The sequence below is a fragment of the Daktulosphaira vitifoliae genome, unplaced genomic scaffold (genome assembly GCF_025091365.1).
Source record: "Daktulosphaira vitifoliae isolate Bord-2020 unplaced genomic scaffold, ASM2509136v1 Scaffold_1, whole genome shotgun sequence".
NCBI lineage: Eukaryota > Metazoa > Arthropoda > Insecta > Hemiptera > Phylloxeridae > Daktulosphaira > Daktulosphaira vitifoliae.
The window spans coordinates 11,807,242-11,828,097 of NW_026099572.1; the positions used below are offsets into that span (position 1 = coordinate 11,807,242).

General features: G+C 24.7%; 1 protein-coding gene and 1 long non-coding RNA gene across 2 annotated transcripts in view; one reads left to right on the forward strand and one right to left on the reverse strand.

Moving 5' to 3' along the window:
- The first annotated feature begins 4,540 nt into the window (after nt 1-4,540).
- LOC126893580 (uncharacterized) lies at nt 4,541-5,970 on the forward strand. The gene is made up of 3 exons (XR_007701215.1): nt 4,541-4,758; nt 5,148-5,215; nt 5,666-5,970. It is a non-coding gene; the product is annotated as an uncharacterized LOC126893580 (long non-coding RNA).
- A 2,349-nt stretch (nt 5,971-8,319) lies between these two features.
- LOC126893577 (uncharacterized) overlaps nt 8,320-20,856 on the reverse strand; it is a 14,837-nt gene continuing 2,300 nt past the window's right edge. The window contains exons 2-4 of the mRNA XM_050663916.1: nt 18,437-18,575; nt 14,121-14,356; nt 8,320-8,521 (exon numbers count right to left, since the gene is read on the reverse strand). Coding sequence (XP_050519873.1) covers nt 8,414-8,521; nt 14,121-14,356; nt 18,437-18,575 — 483 coding nt within the window. The 3' untranslated portion in view covers nt 8,320-8,413. The remainder of the gene's footprint in view (nt 8,522-14,120; nt 14,357-18,436; nt 18,576-20,856) is intronic.

The following is a 20,856-nucleotide window of genomic DNA, read 5'->3' on the forward strand; positions in this document are numbered from 1 at the left end:
ATGAAATTGTGAAGCCAGTTATGATGTATGGTTCATAGTGTTGAGCGGTTGATAAAAAAGTAGAGCAGAGAATAAGTGTAGCAGAGATGAGAATGCTTAGTTGGATGAGTGGAGTGACTAGAGAAGATAGGATAAGGAACGAGCATATAAGAGGAAGTATAGGTGTTGCGTCAATCGTGGATAAGATGACAGAAAATAGACTTAGATTGTTTAGTCATGGTATGAGGAAAGAAGAATCGAAAGCTGTAAGAACAGTTATAGAAATNAAAGGTGTAAGAACATTTATAGAAATGAATTTTGAAGCAAGAAGAGGTAGAGGAAGACCAAAAAGGAGATTGAGGGATGTTATTGAATGCAACATGAGGACAGCTGATGTGTGAGCGTAGAAGATGTGGGAGATCGTGTCAAGTGAAAGCTTAGGATAAGGGTGGCCGATCCCAAGTAGTTGGGATTAAAGCAAAGAAAAAGAAAATTCCAGTGGCAATTTACATAGTATGATTGTTGTTTGGGATGTAGAATTTTGCGTTTAGTTGGGTTTAAACAATATAGCGTCAAATCAATTACCTACTCTATCGCTTGTATATTAATATACACTACACTTCTATGATACACTAAATAAATAAACTCACACATACACACATATGCATTTATAACATTGTGTCTAATGTAAGTATAACATGATAAAAAGTAACCGTAAAATGAAAAAAATGGAATATAAATTTTATTACTCATATTAAATGTAATGTAACTCGAAAAATATTTGTTTAAATGAAAAAATATAAGANTAAAATGGAATATAAATTATAGTACTCAAATTAAATGTAATGTAACTCGAAAAATAATTGTTTAAATGAAAAAATATAAGATTATTTTTTTGTTTATAATTGTCTTTTAAACAACTTTTGTACGAAACTTTTTTTTGTAAGCTATATATTTTTTGAGAAAATTAAAAAAGCTCATATTTTTGAACTTTTGCGAGGCTGTAAAAAATAAACTCAATTCCAATCAATGAGGACTATTAGTATGTCATTACACATATTTTAATTTAACTTTTAAAAAAACAAAATTTGGTTGGGAATTTTTTCCACAATTTTTCCTTTGTTGACTGGCCTAGATGTCAATTTTAAACTTGTAATTGAGTTAAAAGTTATGGTAATATATTCAATTTATTTTACTATAAACTTTCATAAATCTTTATCAAAAATTTTTCATCAACTTTAAAGAACCAAAAAAATAGGTTAAAATTGAAAATTTGGACTGATTATTTTTAACATATTAAAAATCAAATCAGTAATAATTTGAAAACAAATTTTTTTTTCTTTTAATTATTATTTTATATATATAATTAGTAATAATATAAAAAATTAGAAGTGATAGAAATAGTCTACTTGCAGATTTGAAAACAACGCGAAAATTTGATTTAGAAAAGTATATTTTTGCTTCTGATGAAAGTTCCTTGTAGTCCNNNTTGATTTAGAAAAGTATATTTTTGCTTTTGATGAAAGTTCCTTGTAGTCTAGTGCATTTTTTTAAAGTAACAGTTTTTATTGAAAATTATTGTATCAGGCCCTTTAAATTTTTATACACGTAAAAGTAAAGCAAAATATAACTTCTTTATTATTTTTATAATTTCTCCGTTTAAATTACAATATTAAATATCAATTTCATACTAAATTTAATAATTATAATTAGTATATATTCAAATATTATATTTTAAAATCAAAGAACTACTAATCATGATATAATTAAAGAAATAAGAGTTGATGTTGCTTTTGGAATAATCCACCAATTGCCTAATTAAAACAAAAAAAAAAAAAGTTTGTTGGGAATTTTTTCTGCTATTCTGCAAAATTACTCCTTCGTTGACTAGAATGAATCATTAAATAGAAAATTTTATGAGAATTAAAACAATGTTATTTTTAAGATTAATATGCAGTCAGAAAGTTTTATAATTATTATTTATTGTAAATTTATCAGAAAAACTCATTATTTTTTGCATTTTTATCGTAATAGAACACTTAAATAGAAATCATAGTAATCATTTCTAAGTAATTTTTGATATTTAAAAAGATTCTACTATTGAAATATCCAGAACTGAATTAATTTTAATGATTTACTTTAACTAAAAAAAAAAAAGTTAATATTTTGAATCCCTCTTGTGGGCAGGTAAAGGGTTAGATTTATAAAAAAAACCAAATGATAGATAAAGACATGCATCTAAATAAAAAAAAATATACTGATTTGGTCATTTTTGATAAAGTTATAACAATTAACAAAGTTATAAGTTTTATACACTGGACTACAAGGAACTTCCATCAGAAACAAAAATATACTATTCTAAATCAACTTTTCGCGATGTTTTAAAATGTGCAATTAGACTTTTTCTATAACTTCTAAGTTTTAATATTATTAAAAAATAGTTTTTACATATAAAAAAAAATAATTAAGAACAAAAAAAATTGTTTTAAATTAATACTGATTTGATATAATATTTAATATTAATTTGATTATTAATAAGTTAAAAATAAGGAAAATGACATATTTAACCTATTTTGTTAATCGTTTAAAGTTGATTGTTGTAAATGTTTATAAAAAAAAAAAAAAATTTATTTTACCATAACTTTTAGCTCAATTGGTAAGTTTGACATTGACATAATTAAATAGAAAATTTTATGACAATTAAAAAAATTGTATCGTTAAGATCAATATGCAGTCAGAAAGTTTTATTATTGCTATTTATAGTAAATTTATCAGAAAAGCTCAATATTTTTTTGTATTTATATGGTAATAGATAACTTAAATAGAAGTAATAGTAATAATTTCCTAGTATCTTTTGATGTTTGAAAAGATTCTGCAATTGAAATATTCAGAACTTAATTCATTTTAATGATTTACTTTAACTAAATGAACCAATCAAAACAAAGTTATTAAAAAGATTTACTCAATTGAGCGTATTATAAAATTTGATTATATTTGTAAAAATCAATTGTTAATTCAGGAGAAAAATTAATCATTTTTTTTAGAAATGATTTATATAGCAACATGTTACAAAAAAATTTGTAATATTATAGTCTAGTAGTAGCACACACAAATAGAGTAAAAAAATGATAAAAATTACAAAGTATGNAATAGAGTAAAAAAATTATAAAAATTACAAAGTATAATGATTTAATTTGGTAGTTGAAACATATCATATCAAACTTCATTCGTTAATAAATATTTTGAAAACATTAGAGGTTAATGATTTTAATTGTCTTTATGGAGAAAATGTAATAACTAACTGTTTAATTGATAAATTAGAATTTTTTTTCAATTTTTGAGAGTAATATCTTCAACTAGATACGAATTGTAGTCATTGGACGTATCGTTGAAAAAAGTTCAAGTTAGAGCAGAGAAAATAAATGATATTCACAAAAAAACATCTTCTCGGCTTTGCATCGAAGCTAAAACTTAAAATATAGTAAAATAATTTTAATACGAATAAGAAATTTCTTCTTGCAAGGGGCGACTAAAGTGATGNTAAGTAATTTCTTCTTGAAAGGGGCGACTAAAGTGATGGGATCCTTGATCTTTATTGAAGTTATCGAATCTAAATGAGATAAAAATCAAACGAGTTAAAAATTTATACTAACTTAAAAAGAATTAAGAAAAAATGTAAAATTTCATTGTCATAGGCGAGTTAGAACCTCATACCCCAACCGTGTAAAACAAGTTTTACCAACTCGGCAACCGTACGTCGCTATTGTCGATTGAAAAAATTAGTTATTTAAGCTAATTCAAATTTCAAAGTTAATTTTCTCGACTTAAAAGAAGCAAATAAATTTAGATAAGTTTAAATTTCTATGCTATATTAATTTTTTATTTATATAATATTTATGAAAATCTGGACTCCCCTTGTCAGGTATTTTAAAATAAAATAAAATTCGAAACCAGAGTTTTAACACAAAAATAGCATATTTTTGAATACGGTAGTCATTTTTACCATGAAGACAAATTCAGAGGTCAAAATTTTTTTTTTTTCAAATTAAAGTATATTACATTAGCTTTAATTTAAGATATATATAAAAGTGTCAGACCTTCCGGAACATTTTCAAAATTTAAGTTAAAAAAGTTAATTTTTTGTGAAAAAGTTGTCCTTTTTAATCCCCCCCTGTGGGCAGGTTAAGTGTCAGATTTACAAAAAAAATATACCAAATGATACGTAAAAACATCAAGCATCTATAAAAAAAAAATTATATTGATATGTTCATTTTTAAAAAAGTTATGGCAGTATCTTTTGAGATTATAAATTAAAATAATAATTTTGAGGGTAATGTTTTCGACTAGATACGATTTGTGTTCTTTTGACATATTGTTCATCAAAATCGGTCCAGCGAGAGCTGAGATTGAGCGTTCATAGACACAAAAAAAACACATCATAGTAAAATTAATACCTTCTCAGCTTCGCATCGAAGCTAAAAATTAATTAAAGAATTTCAAAATTTTAAACTGTTATAATTATATTATTATTGATAAAAAAACTCATTTTATCAATTTTTAAGATACGATTTGTAAATTTGCATTAATTTATAACTTTCATATTATTAGAAAAAAGTGTTTAGTAATGTTATAGTATTAAAGTGATATGAAAATATTGAAGTTTGTTTTCAGTAATGTAATTCGTGTTACTAATGTGTTATCAGTCAGTGTTTAAATTATTGTCTGAGGACAATAAATGCTTGAATTCTTCCACAATGCCACTATACAGGCACAATATGGGTAATATTTTAGAAGCTTACTCAGTCTTTCACCTACATTGGTTTATCTGATCAATTTAAGATGAAGATAAAAAAACATCATTTTTATTTATTTATATATCTTTAACTTAATAGATTTTTGTCAATAAAACAGGGTTTGCAATTGATGCGAATTTCAAATGAATTCATTGATTTAAAAATTAATTAATTCATGAGTACATTTTATTTTTACATTATAAATTTGAGCATTTTTAGACTACAATAAGAGTAGAAAATATATGATTTTTCTAATTTATTTGAAAAAATGAAAATTAATATGAACAGGTTTTAGCAAAAATTGAGTAAAACAAATTTCTTATTAATATTTAAATATTTAAAAAATTTTAATATCTGTGAAAATTTTAATTACAGGCACAATTTTTTCTATGAAAATTATCATTCCTTGAACGAGTACGATATTGAATTGAAAATCGCATATAGTAATATTATTATTATTTCTTTAGTATTTCTTTATTGCAAGTAAAAATAAATAGAAGATATCGAAAAATTCACCTAGGTAGCCAAAATATATAAAAAATGCCTAAGATTTTTGTTGAATAATAATTATTTGACTGTTGCAATAGTAGTTTATTGTTATTTATTTAAACATATTTAAATATTTTCTTTTATATTTAAGATAATTCTTTAGTTAACTAATTTATCAGATCAATTATTATAAATAAATTGTGATGAGCAAAATAAAATGTGAATAGCATCAAAGCTAATATAAGGAAACCGTTTCTAAACTTATCGATACAGTAGTTGCCTTAAATTTTTTTTTATATTGACAAAGGAGACTGAAGTATTTTTTTATTCTTATTATTTAATAATAACTATTTTTATATCTCCCTTTTATTGCTCAACTTTTTTTATAAAAGTACTATTTTCAGACACAAATACTCCGTATACTGAGCTAGATTAGTTCAAAATTGAAGTCGTCATTATTCTTTCAAGCGATGCACTAACCACCAGTTCCAGAGTATCTATGGTTTAGAAACCTTCTCTTAGGAATGGTTGGCTACTAATGAGCCGTGAAAAATTGAAAAAGAAACTATTTAAAATAATAAATAAATCACATGCATTTTTGTAAGTTGGAGCTTAAAGCATCAAGTCTTCAATACAAATTACTTTCAAAATTAGTTTTAAAAGAAATTATTTTATGAAATATCTCGTGCTTATATTTATTTTAAAAATAACGTTGAATATTTAACCAAACTTTTATTATTTTTTTAAAAAATAAATTAAAAAAAATTATTTAAATTAATCAATGTAATGGATAAAAGTAGTATTCAAGTACTTATTATAATACTAAAGTTATTGAAACATCGATAAATATATTTAGAAAAAATATAATAATATGTTATACATGCTATAATTAGTTGTTATACTTACTATAAATAAAAACTGTTGGATGTAAGTCGAAATCATAACAGATTATTTTTGTTTATAAGAAACAATATTGAAGTTCATTAATTTCGCTAATGTCTTAAATTTAAAAATCTACAAGTATAGTGAATATAATATACTAAATTTATTGATTATATTATATTGCATGATATTTGTTTCCAGGCGTTGTTTTTTACACAACATCGATTTATTTTTTTTACAATTGTAAGATTTATTTTTAGAATAAATTTAGTAATTAATTTAAATAATTTTATTATGCATTGAATTTTAATATCTGTTGAACAAAATAACATACATAATCACCTCAATCATTATAAAGTCATAATAATCCTGGTATTTGAACAGATTTAAAAATATTATTATTTTTTTGATCCATTAGCATATTAAATTCAAAACATGTTTTGAAAAAATCAAAAGATAAATAACATCCAATGTTAACAAAAACAAGACAGATGAGTAATGTCATTAACAATATGAATTTATAATGTATAAGTCGTCCACGCTACATACCTATTGTACTAAAATGGTCATAATTTAATAAATATTTGCCATACAATTTTTAACAATTCATCAAATATTTTTGTAAACAACCCAGCACAGGAGGGTCGCGGCACAGTCATGACGTAGCATAGTTGGATCATGTATATCATGTATCTGATAGTGATTAAAATCAATATAAAAAAAAACGCTTCGATAGCGTTTAATTTAAAAATATTGGTGGATTATTCCAAAAGCCACATGATATGCTACTTCATTATTAATGTCCTGATTAAGATAAAGTACACCGAATGAAAAGGGATATAAATATTATTTCTATTAAAAATATTGTGTTGATCCATACAGTTTTAATAAGTTATAACATTATATAGTTAAAAATGTAAAATATAATATATACCAAATTATAGCTAAAGACATCAAGCATTTTATTAAAAAAAACCTTTAGCACAGTGGCGTCGTGGCATAGTTGGGTCCAGTATACATGATATCTGACAGTGACTAAAATCACTATCATAAAAAACGCTTCGATGCAAATCTGTAGATAGTGTTTAATTAAAAAAAAAAAAATTTGTTAAAATAGCATATTTTTGAATATGGTAGCCATTTGCGCATAGAAGATAGGTCGTCGGGACAAATTTTTTTTTTTTTTTATAATACATAAAATAAGCTTTAATTTGATATATGATTAAAGGACGCAGTATTTCCGGAACATTTTCAAAAGTTAAGTTGAAAAAGTTATTTTTTGTAAAAAAGTTACTATTTTAAATCCCCTCAGTGAGCAGAATAAGTGTTAGATAAATTATATCAAATGAAAGGGAAATATCTAAGGTTTCAATACAAAAAAATATTATTTTGATTTGTTCATTTTTGAAAAAGTTATGGCAGTTTTAAGTACAAAAAATATCCCGATAAAATGGATTTTTTTTCAATTTTTAAGGGTAATGTCTCCAACTAAATACGATTTGTGATATTTTGACGTATTTTTAAAAGAAATCGGTCCAGTGAGAGCTGAGAAAAAGTGGCGACAGACATAAAAAAAAAAACATCATAGTAAAACCAACACCTTCTCAGCTTCGCATCGAAGCTAAAAATTATATGATTAATTTTCAATAATACCTATAATTTATTTGAAAATTTTTGTTGATATTTTTCTTGCTATTAGCAACACATGCAAATAACATTTAGCTTTAAACATATTCCAAAAATTCTACGTAGTAATCTATTCAGAAATTAAATAAAAACGTATGTAAAAATTTAAAAAGAAAATTCGTTTTAACTTGTCTTATGAGTGTAAAGAACTGTTAAAATGAAAAATAAAAGTACTATCTTCATGCAAATATTTTTCGTGTGATAAATTCGTATTAAAAAAAGTTTTTTTAAGGTTTGTCCATACTATAAATTTTATAATATTGATCTAGAATTTCTTCTCAAATATTAATATTAAAATTAATCACCGTCATATTTCCATCGATGCAAAGTCTTCACTATAATCTCATAATGGCTGAATTTTATTTTAGTATAGTAAACTACTATACTAAAATAAAATGAAAATAATTTTTTAATTCTCTAATAATTGTTTTGCAATAAAGTATAGATGGAAAATAGCCTATATAATATTACAAAATAAAATAATTCTACATTAAAATAATTATTTGATTATTTATTTATTCAATGAAATAGTAACATAAAGTTATAGACTATAATATATTTTATGAATTGAAAATTTACTTCTGTTATTCATCTTCATCTTCTGTTTCATTATTTTTAGTTTTTTTTGAATTTTTTTTATTCGATTTAGAAGGTTTTAGAAATTTTGGTGCATTTGGCATTTTTATTTTAGGCTAATTGAAAATAAAATAAAAATAAAAGTAATCGATTTCATATATATTAGGAACAAATTAATTTATAGTTTCTTTAAATTTTAGTGTTTTTAAAATTGTTTATCTATGTTTCTAGTTGTTATGAATAATAATAATATTTTTCTCCATTATGTTATGAACATAACAAAAATTTTACAATTTTAATATAATACTCTTATATTAATGAAGTTTTTAAATATATTAAATTAATTATTACATTAAATTTGTACGAACTATACTATACGTTTACGCTTTTATAAAAACTAAATATCTTGAAAACAAAAGACCATCAGGGCAATTTATGAGTAAGATTAGCCTCCTAATTTCATTTCTGCCCACGTAAAAAATAAAAAATAAAATGAAAATTACATATTAGTTTATACAAAAAAACTGTAACACACGGGGTCGCGGCATAATATGTAAATTACATAGTTGGTACAAGTATAGTAAATTTTTATCATAAGAAACGCTTCGATACAAATTTGTAGATAGTGATTAATTTTAAAAAATTGGTAGATTATTTCAAAAGCAACAATAACTCTTATTCCCTTAATTTTATCCCAATTAGTTATTTGATTTATAAATATTAAAAAAAAAATAAACCAATTTCATTAATTTTATCCTAATAAGTGATTTTTTGATTTAAAAGTATAATATATGAATAAATACTAATTACTGTAAATAAATGTAATGTGAAATTGATATTCAATAATTGATTACTGTCATATTTACGGAGATATTATTAAAATAATAAAGTATTAGTATATTTCTTTACTTTTAACGCGTATAAAAATTTAAAGAGTTTGATGTAATAATTTTAATAAAAAATTGTTTTTTTCTTATGAATTAATACACTGAACTACAAGAAACTTTCATCAGAAGAACATATATATTTTTCTTAATCAATGTCTCGTGGTGCTTTCAAATCTGCATTGAGACTTTTTCTATCACTTCTGAGTTTTAATATTATTACTAATGTTTAAATAATGAGATTTAGATATAAAAACCTAGCACAGTGGGGAAGTTGCATAGTTAGGTCCAGTATAGATTTAATCTGACATTGATTAAAATCACTATTATAAGAAACGCTTCGATGCAAAACTTTAAATAGTGTTTAATTCTAAAAAATTGATGGACACAAGCAACATCAACTTCTATTTCCTTAATTATACCCAGATTAGTTTTTCTTTTAATTATATATTATATAATTTTTAAAATTAATTGTTTTAAAATAATTATTGATTTTGATTTTTAATATGTTAAAAATGTTATCATTTTGAACGTACTTTTTTTGTCCTTTAAAGTAAAATTTTTAATAAAACAATATTCATGAAAGTTAGTGAATTCCCCTAATAAGATATTTTAAAATAAAATAAAATACAAAACCCAGAATTTTATTACAAAAATAGCATATTTTTGAATACGGTAGCCTTTTGTGCATAGAAGATAGGTGGCCGGGACAAATTTTTTTTTTTCATTTTATAGTACATAAAATAACCTTTTATTTGATATATGTTTAAAGGACGCAGTATTTCCAGAACATTTTCAAAAGTTCAGTTGAAAAAGATCTATGTTTATTACAATATTTCAAATTTTGAACGCCCCATATATAAGGTGAAATTGTCTAATTTTAATAAAAAGTATGTCAAATGAAAGATGTACTTAAAATGTATTTATAAAAAAAAATTTGTGCTGATATATACATTTTTCAAAAAGTTATAGCATTTTTAAGTTGAAAATTTAAAATCGATAATCGAAAATTTTAACAAAAAATAGTGTTTTTTTTAACTACGGTAGCCGTTTAAATGTAGAAGATAAAGTGTCGGGACAAATTTTTTTTTTTCATTTTATAGTTCATAAAATAACCTTTTATTTGATATATGTTTAAAGGACGCAGTATTTCCAGAACATTTTCAAAAATTAAGTTGAAAAAGTAAATTTTTGTAAAAAAGTTGTTAATTTTAAATCCCCCCAGTGAGTAAAATAAGTGTTAGATTTTAAAAAAAATTATATCAAATGAAAGGAAAATATTTAAGATTTAATTATAAAAAAAAATTATGTTGATTAGTTCATTTGTGAAAAAGTTATGGAAGTTTTAAGAAAAAAAAGTGAAAAATTACCGATTTTTAAATTTGTAATTTTTTTGGATATTTCCTCCATTTTCGGGGAACGAGGGAATTTTTTTCAATTTTTAAGGATAATGTCACCAATTAGATACGATTTGTGATCTTTTGACGTATTTTTGAAAGAAATCGGTCTAGTGAGAGCTGAGAAAAAGTGGCAAAAGACAGAAAAAAAAAAACCACATCATAGTAAAATTAATACCTTCTCAGCTTCGCATCGAAGCTAATATTAGAATCTTCTCCCATTATTGTTTTAATGTTGGCGGGTAATAGGGCTGATGTTGATTTTTTCGTTTTTAGCAATATTGATAAATTTAGATCTTTATACATTTAATAATAAAAATTAATAATTTATAATCTATATTTACTTCTATTAATTTGTGATTTGATTGTTACGTGTTCTCAACTGTTATCATATTTATATATAAATTGTAAATGGAGTTATTTCGGTAATAAAGATATTATTATTATTATGAATAGGGGAAATCCCCAACAAAATTACAATTTTAAAAATCGGTAAATTTTGCCATTTTAGCTTTGATGCGAAGCTGAGAAGGTATTAATTTTACTATGATGTGGTTTTTTTTTCTGTCTTTTGCCACTTTTTCTCAGCTCTCACTAGACCGATTTCTTTCAAAAATACGTCAAAAGATCACAAATCGTATCTAGTTGGAGACATTACCCTTAAAAATTGAAAAAAATTCCCTCGTTCCCCGCAAATGGGGGAAATATCCAAAAAAATTACAAATTTAAAAATCGCTAATTTTCGAAATTTTTTCACTTTTTTTTCTTAAAACTTCCATAACTTTTTGAAAAATCAACAAATCAACATAATTTTTTTTTATACTAAAACCTTAGATATTTACCTTTCATTTGATATCATTTTTTTGAAAATCTATCACTTAACCTGCTCATTGGGGGGGATTTAAAATGGCAACTTTTTTACAAAAATTAATTTTTTCAACTTAATTTTTGAAAATGTTCCGGAAAGACTGCGTCCTTTAAACATATATCAAATTAAAGCTTATTTTATGTACTACAAAATGAAAAAAAAAAATTTGTCCCGACACTTTTTTTTCTACATTTAAACGGCTGCCGTAGTTAAAAAAACACTATTTTTGTGTTAAAATTTTCGATTTTCGATTTTAAATTTTCAACTTAAAAATGCTATAACTTTTTGAAAAATGTATATATCAGCACAAATTTTTTTTTTCTAAATACATTATAAGTACATCTTTCATTTGACATACTTTTTATTAAAATTGGACAATTTCCCCTTATATAGGGGGCGTTCAAAACTTAAAATATTGTAAAAAACATAGATCTTTTTCAACTGAACTTTTGAAAATGTTCCGGAAATACTGCGTCCTTTAAACATATATCAAATCAAAGGTTATGTTATATACTATCAAATGAAAAAAAAAAATTTGTCCCGACATCTTATCTTCTATGTGCAAATGGCTGTCGAAAATTTAAAAAAAAATGTAATGTTTGCGATAAAAATTACATTTTATCGGGATGTTTTTTGTACTTAAAACTGCCATAACTTTTTCAAAAATGAACAAATCAAAATAATATTTTTTTATATTGAAATCTTAGGTAATTTCTTTTCATTTGATATATTTTTTTTTTGAAAATCTAACACTTATTCTGCTCACTGGGTGGATTTAAAATAGTAACTTTTTTACAAAAAATAACTTTTTCAACTTAATTTTTGAAAATGTTCCGGAAATACTGCGTCCTTTAAACATATATCAAATTAAAGCTGTTTTTATGTACTATAAAATGAAAAAAAAAATTTGTCCCGACGACCTATCTTCAATGCGCAAATACCGTATTCAAAAATATGCTATTTTAACAAATTTTTTTTTTTTAATTAAACACTATCTACAGATTTGCATCGAAGCGTTTCTTATGATAGTGATTTTAATCACTGTCAGATATCATCTATACTGGACCCAACTATGCCACGACCCTACTGTGTCGCCACCCCATTTTGCTGGGTTTTTTTTAAAAATATTTTTTACGTAGAATAAATCTTTAATTCGGGTGCTAATTTTAGGTATTTTAAATTGTAAATGCTCAAGAAGGAATGAGCAATCAATGTCACCGTTAAGAAGTTTATATAAAAACACTAAATTTTGATTGTTCCTTCTAAAACCTAAAGTATTAATATTAAAAAAACCCTAAAACTCCATCGTAAACATATAAGGGTAACTTTTCAATCTTACATTTAAATGATAAATATCTTAGAAAATTATTTTGTATTGAATCTAAGTCAAGAATTTGAATAAAAGAATTATTAAACCAAACAAGTGAAGCGTATTCAAGGTGAGATCTTACTAATGAGAAATAAACTGCCTTAAGGGCATCTGCGCAAAAGAATTCATGGCAAATTCTTATTATGAAGTGTAAATTAGATGTAGCCTTTATTTTTATCTCATGTATGTGTGCATTAATAGTTAGTTCGTATCAAATGTAACACCCAGAACTTTTACATAATCTACTCTTTAAAGAAGATGATTGTTTAAAAAGTATTTATGCAGTATGGGGTTTTTTTTAGTGGAAAGGATAAGATTGAGCATTTATTTATATTGAGAGTCATACCGTTATCGTTACACCACTTAGCGAAATTATGAATTTTCAGTTTGAAAGCAAATAGCATCGGAAATAAAGTTAATGGGCATAAATAGTTTCGCATCATCTGCTAAGAGTAGTATTTTTGAGTATTTCAATACAATTACAATATCTGTTTATATATATAAGAAACAAGAGAGGTGATACATGATCGCCTTGAAGAACACCTGATGTCACTCTAATAATATTAGACTGGAAATTTTTATATTTTATAATATGTATTCTATTAGTAAGAAATGAATTAAACCAAGATAATAGAGGATTTAGAATACCAATCATTTCTAGTTTACGAACCAGTAATGTGTGGTTTATTTTATTAAATGGTTTTTCAAAGTCAGTATAGACAGCATCTAGTTGAGATTTAGATTCAAAAGAGTCTATAATAGTTTGCTTAAAAACCGTAAGATTTGTAACAGTTCATCTTCCATTACGAAATCCATGTTGTTCGTTTACAAAAACATTTTTGAACATTGGCGTAATGTTTTGAGTAATTATTTTCGAAAAGATTTTCGCAATTAATGAAATTTTTGATATAGGTCTATAGTTATTAATTTGTTCCCGGTTACCTTTCTTAAAATTGTGATTTTAAAATACACCACATTTTAATGAACTATTAAATAAAAGTAGTAAAATATAATTACTAATGAGTAATTATTCCAGAATTCAGATGTAATGGAACAAATCTGAAATTGCATTTAGAATCAGTAGAAAAATTCCATATTGAATTCATATAAATATTGTAAATCGCAGAAATTTTTTAGTTTTAGTTTTTAGTTATTTATCAACAGAATTCTAGAAATATTTAATTTTATGTTACTAACCCAAGTGAAATTTTTGACATCTTCATATAACCCGTTACGCCAAGTTTCACCACATTTTACTATCGTTTGTTGGCATATTTCTACTGTTTTAAAACCTCGAGCAGCCAAAGGTGCGCTTTTTTGTGAGCATATACATTTTGCTAAATAATCATCAATTTGACCAGTAGTTCTTTCACCAACAACTAGTAAAACTCTTAGATCGTTAAAATTACAAGCAATTGACGATGGCATTGGATCTAAAATCATGATATTTTTTTCATTTATATAATAAATTTATATTTACAAGTAAACACCTTTTGATATTTATAAATTTATAAACAGCATATTAATTGAAATTTACAAATGTTAAGTACAGTTGAATCTAATGTAGCGTTGAGGAGTTTTTGTTGATTAGTATTATTTAATATCTAACAGTAAATATAATTACTATTCTATAACGTTTCGTTGCGTATTTCAAACAAATTAAAATATATATTCATTTGACTTATGAGGCTGATGACTCATAGAGGAATAGTCGCTAGAATGTTTATTCATTTTTAATCATATAATACATTAAATAAAATTTTTATTTGATATAATTTAGAATGATTATGTTATTTCAAAAGGTATTCCTACAATGCAAAAAATTACAAAAGGGGGTCGCGGCACATTGGCGACGTGGCATAGTTGGATCATGTATAATGATATCTGACAATGATTAAAATCATTAAAAAAGCTTCGATGCAAATCTTTAGATAGTATTAATTTTAAAAAATTGGTGGATTATTTCAAAAGCTACATGATCTGCTATTTCCTTATTAATATCCTGATCAAGATAAAGTATAAACATGTAAAAAAAAAAAATCGAGAATTTTCATACAAAAATAGCATTTGGTAGCTATTTTTACCGTGAAGATAAAATAAAGTCCGAAATTTGTTTTTTGCATAATAAAGTACATTACATTATCTTTAATTTAATATATCTATAAAAGTGTCAGACTTTCCGGAACACTTTCAAAAATTAAGTTGAAAAAGTTAATTTTTTATGGAAAAGTTGAAATTTAAAATCCCCCCCTGTGGGCAGGTAAAGGGTCAAATATAAAAAAAAATATACCAAATGAAAGGTAATGATATCATGAATCTACATAAAAAAATTATATTGTTAAAAAATTTATGGCAATTTTAAGAAAAAAAATTGAAAAAATTTTGAAAATTAGCGATTTTTAAATTTGTAATTTTTTTGGATATTTCCCCTATTTGCGGGAAACGAGATAATTTTTTTCAATTTTTAAGGATAATGTTTTCAACTAGATACGAATTGTGATCTTTTGACATATTGTTGAAAGAAATCGATCCAGTGAGAGCTGAGAAAAAGTGGTAACAGACACAAAAAGAAAAACACATCTTAGTAAAACCAATACTTTCTCAGCTTCGCATCGAAACTAAAAATTTCTAAAATTAGCGATTTTAAAATTTTGTATTTTTTTGGAGGTCTCCCCCATTTACGGGGAACGAGGGAAATTTTTCAATTTTTGATGGTAATGTCTTCGACTAGATACAATTTGTGATCTTTTGACGTATTGTTGAAAGAAATCAGTTCGGGAAGAGCTGAGAAAAAGTGATAACAAACACAAAAAAAAACATAGTAAAACCAATACCCTTCTTTTTAGTTTCGCATCGAAGCTAAAAATGTATGGATCATTAAATTTTTATTTAATTACTTTACATACTAAAATATTTAAGATTATAATATTTAATAATATTAAGGTGCTGCCTACAATCCCTGTAAATAATTAATTTGAACCCTGTCAAATTAATTGATAAATGATCCGACATAGTGAAAACATGTATAGATGATATCTGACATCTTAAAAATTCTTCTATGCAAATCTGTAGATAGTATTTAACTTTTAGAAGGAAATGTTAGACTTTTCCAAAAGCAAATAAATTCTAATTTCCTAAATTATATTTTGATTTCAAGTTTTATAATTTATAAGTACAGGATGATTGACTAACTATTAGTCATGATTTGTCTTTATTTTTTGTCAAATAGAAGTTAATTTTGATTTTGAAATAATTCACCAATTTCTTAAAATAAAACAATATCTACAGATTTGCTTCAAAGCATTTCTTATGATAGTGATTTTAATCATTGTCAGATATCAACATACTTGTCCCAACTATGTTACGACCTCACTGTGCTATTGTTTTTTCTTTTTAATTTTTTGAAAGTCAAATTATATATATTGCTAAACAAATTCTTCTGAGTTATTTTGCAGAAGAAAATATCCTGAAAAACGGACGATTCTGATAATTTAAAACTTTAGAATCGACCATTCTGTTCTATGAAATTAAAATTCATGAATCAACTTGAAATTTTTATACGTAATACTGTAGACAATAAACTTCCTTTTAACATATTTTTTAAAAATTCAATTAATAACATATGTAAAATTGAAGTTTGAATATAAATTATATTTATAGTTCTACGCCAAAAAGATTTTTCTTTCATGACAACGTTCTGAAAATGTTGACCCCTTTTAAAAAATATTGATCTAAAGCGTATGCAAAGTCGTGTAAAATTTGTCCAATTAAAATTGATGAATTTGAAGGTATAGAATCAGTTAAATGAGTTTTTTTTTCTTTATGGATTTCTTGATAAATTTTATCTTTTTTGGGGAATGATTAATTTTATTTATACACTTTTTAGTTAAAGAATGCAAGTTATAATGACCAGCGGCGTATTTATATGCAAGCACTATAGGCAAATGCCCACAGCGGTCAATTTTGAGGGATGGCAAATATTAAAGGCCGAAAAATTTTTAAAAAGCCTTCCTAATCATTTTCATAATATTTTGTATTTATTTATGTATTTATATGTATTATGTATTTTATGTATGTATTACTTTATTATGTATTTATGATATGTTTTTGATAGCTAGAAGCAAAGTTAAATCTATTTTCAATTTCCCGATAACAATAGCAGAGGTTATTAACAAAAACAAATTTATTACTTTTACAGTACTTTTCTTGTCACTGTCTCTGTAGAGTTTTTTAAACCGGAAAAAATTGATTAATATTATCTTAAAATCTATTTTGAAAAACATATCATGTTTATGATATGCAATAGAAAAAGATTAAGTAGTGACCAATACAAAAATATTGCCAAATTAAAAAATGATAAACTACAAAATTTGTTAAATCAATAATCCTAATTTATAAACTAATTTTTTTGAGAAATCAGTTCCATCTACTTTTTGTATAAAAATTAGTAATGATAAAACTACAGATTTTATTGTTGATCGTATTCTCATATTAATGACAATAAAATAAAAAATACTTTGCCTCTTGAAGTTGAACTTAATGAATCAGAAGATAGTTGCGGGTCTGTCAATTCAACTAATATGATTTTTAATACGTTAATTTTGGAGGCCGACCCAGTAAAATTGTTTATTAATGACGATTAAACAACAAATAGTTTCATTAAATCCAAAATATTTTTCCCAATATTGATATACGAGCATTAAGAATTTTCTTATGTGTACAAATGTCTAATTGTAATATAGAGAGATCGTTTTCCCGTCTAAAACGCATCAAAGACGATCTTATATCCACTTATACTGATATAAAGTTAAATAATATTGCATTTTTGAACAAAAAAAATTAATTGTTAAACGAACTGAATTGGGAATATTTAATTGACTCATTTGTGAAAACTAAATGTCGACATAATTCTATTTTATAATAACTGTGTTCTTTTTGTTCTCAACCATTTAATACACATGTTAGTAATGTAATACATTAAAAATATTGCTCATTTTATGATTTATTAATAAACAGAAATTTGTTTCAAAAATATTTCTAAATACTTTTTTTTTTGAGGGGGAATTAGTAGTGTTATGATGGGTGGCAAAATTTGAAATGCCTATAGGCAGAAAATATGTGAATACACCTCTGATAATGACTAATTATTATAATTAGTATATCATTGAACTAAAGCAAAAAATATTGGATTATTGTACAATAATTAAAGTGCGTTTTTTAATGAAAGTATTTAATTAGAGCATTGCAATGGGAAGTGACATTTCAAAGTGATCATAGCCCAAATTTTTATCGAATTAAAAAAAATATATTAGAATAAAATATTTCTACCAAATAATAGCACCTTGGGAACTAATGTTGTGCAATATCTTGCATAATAAGTTATTAAACAGAGTGTTTAGTAAGTAAGTAAACAGTAATTGTCACAAATAATAAGAAAAATAGAAACTTGTTTCCATACATACTGAACACTATATAGTAATCCTAATAGAAAAAAAAAATTATATTATTATTACCTACGGAATCAATAATACTACATGCGAAACTCCATTCACCTAAGCATTCTACCAACTTATCTTTTGCATGATAGAAATTTTCTCGAGTTTTATCCAGATCATCATCTTCATCAGCTTGTGTCGATGCTAAAAAAAATACCTAAAAAAAGATTTATGGCTTTTTTTCTCAAAATAATCATAATCATAGTTTTATTATGATTAATTGCGGGCATTAATTAATTGTATATGATTAATTAATTAGTACATGATTTTCTGCCATCAGTAATTGAAACATAATGTTGATATTAGAGGATTATAGTTTTTCAAACGAAATATTTTACTTATCTTGGAAAAATTCCCAAAAAATGTAACCATTATTAGCTTTGATGCGAAGCTGAGAAGGTATTGGTTTTACTATGATTTGTGTTTTTTTGTATCTGTTACCGCTTTTTCTCAGCATTCATCGAACTGATTTCTTTCAACGATACGTCAAATTATCATAAATAGTATTTAATTGAAGTCATTATCCTCAAAAATTGAAAAAAAATCCATCGATCTCCGTATATGGGGGAAATCTCCAAAAAAATTATAAATTTAAAAATCCCTTATTTTCGAAATTTTTTCAATTTTTTTTACTTAAAACTGCCATAACTTCTTTAAAATTGACCAAATCAATATATGTATATTTTTATAGACGCATGATATCTTTACCTATCATTTGGCATATTTTGTTATAAATCTGACCGTTTACCTGCCTACAGAGGGGAGATTTAAAATGACAATTTTTTCACAAAAAATTAACTTTTTCAATTTAACTTTTGAAAGTGTTCTGGAAAGTCTGACACTTTTATATATATCTTAAATTAAAGCTAATGTAATGTACCTTATTATGGAACTTATTATGGAATTATTAATTTCGGACTTTATTTTGTCTTCACGATGAAAATGGCTACCGAATGAAGCATAAAAATGTAAAATATAAAATCGTTAAAGCATATTAAAGTTAAACAACTTTATTATGCTATAACTTTTGAAAAATGTATGGATCAATAAAATTCTTTTAATTTATTTTTTCATTCGACATATTTTATCTTAATTAGGATATAAATAAGGAAATAGCATATCATGTAGCTTTTGGAATAATCCACCAATTTTTTAAAATTAAACACTTTCTACAGATTTGCATCGAATCGTTTTTTATGTTAATGATTTTAATCACTGTCAGATATCATTATAATTGACCCAATTATGACACGTCACCACTGTGCTGCGACTCCCCTATGCTGGGTAATTAAAGTAAAAAAATTTATTCAATTGAGCGTATTATAATATTTGATTAAAATTGTAAAAATCCATTATTAAATTCGGGTGAAACTAAAAATCATTTTTTTTTTTAGATTTATGATTTATAGCAACATGTTATAAAAAATTTTGGAATGTTATGGACTGGACTGGACTAATTTTTTAACCTTATTTGTGTGTGCTACTACACACAAATAGAATTAAAAACCCAGCACAGGAGGGTCGCGGCACAGTGGTGACGTAGCATAGTTGGATCATGTATATCATGTATCTGATAGTGATTAAAATCACTATAAAAAAAATAAACGCTTCGATGCAAATCTTTAGATAGTGTATAATTTTAAAAAATTGGTGGATTATTCCAAAAGCTACATGATCTGCTAGTTCCATATTAATATCCTGATTAAGATAAAGTATGTCGAATGAAAAACAGATTATTAAAAAATATTATTTCTCATAAAAAAATTGTGTTTACAATTTACATTACATTAGCTTTAATTTAAGATATATATAAAAGTGTCAGACTTTCAAGAACACTTTCAAAATTTAAGTTGAAAAAGTAATTTTTTTGTGAAAAAGTTGTCATTTGGAATCCCCTCCTGTGGGCAGATAAACGGTCAGATTTATAAAAAAATATGCCAAATGATACGTAAAGATATCATGCGTCTATAAAAATATACATATATTGATTTGGTCATTTTTAAAGAAGTTATGGCAGTTTTAAGTAAAAAATTTCGAAAATTAGCAATTTTTAAATTTGTATTGTTTTTGTCGGTTTCCCCCATTTACGGTAAGCGAGGGAGAGTTGTTCAATTTTTGAGGGTAATTTCTTCGACTAGATACGATTTGTGATCTTTTGACGTATCGTTGAAAGAAATTTGTTCTGTGAGAAAAAGTGGTAACAGACACAAAAAGAAATCAAATCATAGTAAAACCAATACCTTCTCAGCTTCGCATCGAAGCTAAAAATTATGTAATTCATTTTCAATAATACCTATAATTTATTTGAAAATTTTTGTTGATATTGTTCTTGCTATTAGCAACACATGCAAATAATATGTGTTTTTAGCTTCGATGCGAAGCTGAGAAGGCATTGGTTTTACTATGATGTGCTTTTTTTTTTTTTTTTTTTTTTTTTT